A 5,079-nucleotide genomic window follows, 5' to 3' on the forward strand; every position below is an offset into this window, starting at 1 on the left:
TTAATTGAGTTAAGTCGGCGGACTTCTTTAACAAGAGATATTCACTCTTAACTTGATGTAATCAATAGTGATTAGCATTTATCACCAGCGTGAGTCAGACCAACCTGCATATCCGTGCAGCTTTTCCAAAGTCTACATTGTTAGTGGCTCAATTTCTATAATTTAAAATCTCTTAAACTTTGAATGGACTTTTCTGAGTTCAAAGCTGGTAAATTTCTTATAACAAATTTAGCAAGTTAACGTTTTTACGGGAGTAATATAACGTTAACAAAGAACACAATTTTATTCATCTTTAATCGTTAATCATCTGAATGAGGTAATCGAAAAGTCAACCGATAGGATGTTGCTTTCGTCATATTTTACCAGTATAGAATAAAGAACGAGCTATGTTTCATATAATGTTATGTAAAAATACGTATGTAAATGACATGTGAAAATAGGTAATCAGAAAAATCTAATTTCGTCATCATATACCCACATAGACTTGTGTAATCACATTTCTAGGCATGTGTCATATAATAAATAAATATTAAAACAAAGCACTTTAGTCTTTAGAAGGATGTCTTGGTGTTATAAATGAATGCAAGAACTCCAGCCAGGACAACCATAACACCACTCACACGAACAACTGAAAAAAGTAGAAATAAACATGTATAAAATGTTCGTAATGATGTCCTTATATGGATATTGTCATTTTGTATGCTTGTTTTTATTTTCATAGCATTTCTACTGCATACGGGATGTTGCACTTATCCATTATCCCTCATGTGCAGACTTAATAAAACTGAGTCTGCAATTTTCATGTAATTTTGTTGTTATTAATGCTTCCGAGGGATCACTTTGTTTCCAGTTTTTTATTTTATTTGATATAAAGATTTCTCCCGAGTTGCTTGATAACGATTATATTACACACTCAGTTATACATTGTAACATGACCTGTCAACAGTTAAGCTATACATTGTAACATTACCTGTCAACAGTTAATTTAGTGGATTTATGCTTCAAAGTTGCTTTATTTGATCAAAATAAATTATTCTTATCCTTAATAATATTGTCGTCATTATTGTACAATGAATTCGAAATTTGACATTTCAAATGTGTAGAAGTGTAACTTGTTTGACATCTGGAATTGTCTAACCTATTGTAAAGTTTGTCATGTGCTATTTGTGATATTGGTTTGAATTATGTACAAACAACAAGTTCGTGATCAGTACCATCGATCTTTTGTTTCTGGTAATTGTATTTTCTACACTTTTGTTTGCTTTATATCTAATAAACCGTATAATATACGTAAAATGAGATTGCCTATGCAATGATTATATCCAGCTGAAAAACATATACCTGAAAAATAATCACTAGAACTCCGCGAGTCGGGTGTGTCTCTTGTGAACAATAAAGTTTAGGAGAAATGGAACAGGACAAAAATGAAATATGAAAATTAACAAAGGGCAATAACTCAAAAAATAAAAAGTGCAGAGCAGCAGTTCTTTTGCACTGCACTGCTTATCAATTAGATCTATCATCCTATGAAGTTTCAAGTCCATAGCTTTTATAATTTATGAGAAATGGCCTGGACAAAAATAAAGTATGAAAATTAATAAAGGGTAATGACTCAAAAATTAGAAGTGCAGAGTACCGGTTCTTAAGCACTGCACTTTTTATTAATGAGATCTATCATCCTATGAAGTTTAAAGACCATAGCTTTTATACTTTAGGAGAAATGACCTGGACAAAAATAAAGTATCAAAATTAACAAAGGGCAATAACTCAAAAAAAAAGAATTGCAGAGTACCGATTCATGTGCATTGAACTTTTTCTTAATGAGATCTATCATTCTGTGAAGTTTCAAGTCCATAGCTTTTATACGTTAGGAAAAATGGCCCGGACAAATATCAAGTATGATAATTAACAAAGGGAAATAACTCAAAAACTAAGAAATGCAGAGTACCAGTTCTTGTGCACTGCACTTCTTCTAAATGAGATCTATCATCCTATAAGGTCTCAAGTCCATAGCTTATATACTTTAGGAGAAATGTCCCGGACAAAAATAAAGTATGAAATTAACAAAGGGCAATAACTCACAAATAAAGAAGTGCAGAATACCGGTTCTTGTGCACTGCACTTCGGGTCATTATAAGGAGCATGCATACCATGTTTGAAGTCAATCCAACTTTTAATGACTGACTTTTATACTCCGGACAAGATTAAGGGGACGCCGATGACGCCGACAACGACGCCGCCGACAAAAGAAGCCCCTTTATGTCGCCTTTTTCAAGGCGACACAAAAAAGATAAGTTTATTCCTTTTATTGAAGAAGCATAGAACTTGAAAGATTTGATGAACCTTACCTGAAGAACCTCCACCGCCCCCTCCAGACCCTGATCCACTTCCGGTACCAGTTCCTGAACTTGAGCTGACACCAGAACTTGAGGCAGCTGCTGCAGAGGTAGCTGCTTTAGTTGTAGTAGCTGTTACGCCTGTTTCAAAGCAAACAAAATCAGAGTCTATTTATGTGTCCAACTTCGATGAATATTTCAAGGTTATGGAGATTTGCTTGACAATGGTTAGTAATAAACGGGTAAAAATAGAAATACATTTGTATTTAATAATTTGGATTTAATGCTAAAATAGTCCAAAAACTTTTATAGAAACATGTCGTCTTTAATCTTTGTACGCATTTGTGAAGATGAGGATCTCAGCAACATTCATTAATTTGGAAATATTCAAATATTTTAAGAATTTTAAAGAGTTCTTTTTTCCTTTGCCTAATGTACTGCCTTTTTTTTAAAAAAAAAAAGACTGTTTAAAGGGAATGTTAGTCTTTATTTACTTCAACTGAAAAGAGATGGAGCAAAAAAATGGAAATCCATGAACTTGTGTACGGTAATCAAGGATAAAATGTCAAACTTTAATCCAAGGCAAAAATGATATTTGGGCTTTTAGGTTATTGGTTTTTGTTGTTGTTGTTGTTGTTGTTGTTTTTGTTGTTGTTGTTGTTGTTGTTTTTGTTTTCTTTTAGCTTAATTTGTCTCATAGTCAAAGATCGTGCAAATGGTACAATAAAGTATATGAAATAATGTTTATTTTGTCTATGTGTCTATGCATTAAACCTGTAACAAATGTTCTTCAACATTGTTATTGCTAGTTAATGTGTGATAAAATAACACGCCACTGTAAACATTACTTTTCTCAGTTTAACATCATGTAGTATTAGCCTAGATGAATCAGATATTTGTATCTTTTCTGAATCTCCTTTAAATTCTTTCCGGTACTTTTTGGCATTTAATGAGTATACGTACATGCATATATGAAATAAAATGATTTATGTAGTTTCTGCGTATACATTGTATGTACTGACAGTGAATTATATAATTGTTTATGTTTTATTTTCTAAACTGATTATAGTACTGTCTATAAAACACTAAAATTTGTCAAAAGAAAATCTACTGATTATTTCAGTGTATTTAGAGTACCTTTGTTTTGTTTTTGTTTTTGAGTTTATGCGTGTGAGTCCTATTAACATGCGTGTAACCGTACATGTGTGATGCATGAACATGATAATTTAATTGTACTGAAATTATTTTATATATTAACAATTATCAAAGCAAAGACTTAGTTAAAGAAAAAAATCACAAAAACTCTTTAAAGAATAAAGCAAACCTTGTTGAAAGAGACTTGCAATCAAGCAAAGACAAATTAAAACACAAGTTGCTTGATACTTCATCTTTCCACTGAAAAACAACATAAAATATTCCTGTTATTTTTTTTTTCTTTTAAAGTTCTGTTATTATATTAAAAAATTCCAGTAATTAATTAATTAATTTCCGATAGGATTTCATCATATAACAGGAATGGTAATGATGAATATACATTAAAAATGAAATTATATAAAAATGAGTACTGTCTATTACATCTTTAATTCAAAAAAATCAAGATGCACCCGTTCTGAAATTAAAGATGAATAGACAGTAATGTTTTATATCATTTCATTTGAAATGTATTAGTCGTCATCACCCTTAAAATTATTATATCTGAATATGACATGTCATACTTCAGTTTTATACCGCTTTCTCCTCTTGTCCTGATAGTGGCCATGGTGTCATAGCCTCAAACAAAAAATGCCTAAACTGTCATGATAATTATGAACAAAAACTATATTTGAGAACTTGAATGTTTGAAATCAAAACGTTACTGCCATATATACCCTTTTCTTTAATGGAGTCTTCTGTAATAGAACTGCAGTGCAACAAACAACGCGTTCTACAAATTTATAGCATAAACCTAAAACATGCGGAAACTGTCAATTTTTAGCATAAATGTGTTACATGCAGATTATATCAATTAACAGCATGAATCTACAAAATGTGGAATCTATCAATTTATAGCACGAATCTAAAATATGTGGATTTTATCAGTTTAAATTATAAATCCTTTACAATTTATAGCATGAATCTATATAATATGAGTAATATGAGTTTTGAATCAAATTATAAGTCATATGACATAGAGTCGTGTTGAACTTTTGTATGAAATTGGGGGATTTTTTTTTTTTTTTTTTTTTTTTTTTTTTTTTTTTTTTTATTAATCAGGTAATGTAAGATTTGAGAAACCGAAGTTCTTATTCTCTTTATCAAATTGCAGCGACAAATTATCAGGGGTAAAACCAGATCCGTATGTTTTTAAACGGTGTAAAATTGTATTATATAAAACACAAAGTAAAAACAACTTTTAAATTTTCAAGATGTAAATTTGTACAGTATAACTAGTTTTGTAGAAACTTCAACATCGTTTAGTTTCAACATGTCGAATAAATAAAATAAAGGAATTAATTAACAGCAATAATTGGAGAGAACATATTTTGGCATGCCGAAATATCAAACATTCATTTTTAAAATACTGCAGGCGAGTAGCCAAAGATCTTATTCGAATTGAACCAATTTAACAAATTCTTAACTTAGGAAACATTGATCGTAATTTGTCACTGTGTATATGTATAAAAGTCAAGGAGCTTTGTTTGAAAAAAAAATAAACAACTCTTTCAAGTAAAACTAGACAAGAGGGGATTTCTCTGCCCGCCTG

At 30.7% G+C, this 5,079-nt stretch overlaps 1 protein-coding gene across 1 annotated transcript; it reads right to left on the reverse strand.

Moving 5' to 3' along the window:
• Positions 1–276: 276 nt before the first annotated feature.
• LOC132716558 (uncharacterized protein DDB_G0283449-like) lies at positions 277–4,110 on the reverse strand. The gene is made up of 4 exons (XM_060699856.1): positions 4,052–4,110; positions 3,661–3,731; positions 2,349–2,477; positions 277–628 (listed from the first exon to the last, which is right to left on the reverse strand). The coding sequence occupies exons 1-4, from the start codon at positions 4,093–4,095 to the stop codon at positions 552–554; spliced, it is 321 nt and encodes a 106-aa protein (XP_060555839.1). The 5' UTR covers positions 4,096–4,110; the 3' UTR covers positions 277–551.
• Positions 4,111–5,079: the final 969 nt, after the last annotated feature.

This window comes from Ruditapes philippinarum, unplaced genomic scaffold (assembly GCF_026571515.1).
Source record: "Ruditapes philippinarum isolate M1 unplaced genomic scaffold, ASM2657151v2 ctg2970_1_1_1_1, whole genome shotgun sequence".
NCBI lineage: Eukaryota > Metazoa > Mollusca > Bivalvia > Venerida > Veneridae > Ruditapes > Ruditapes philippinarum.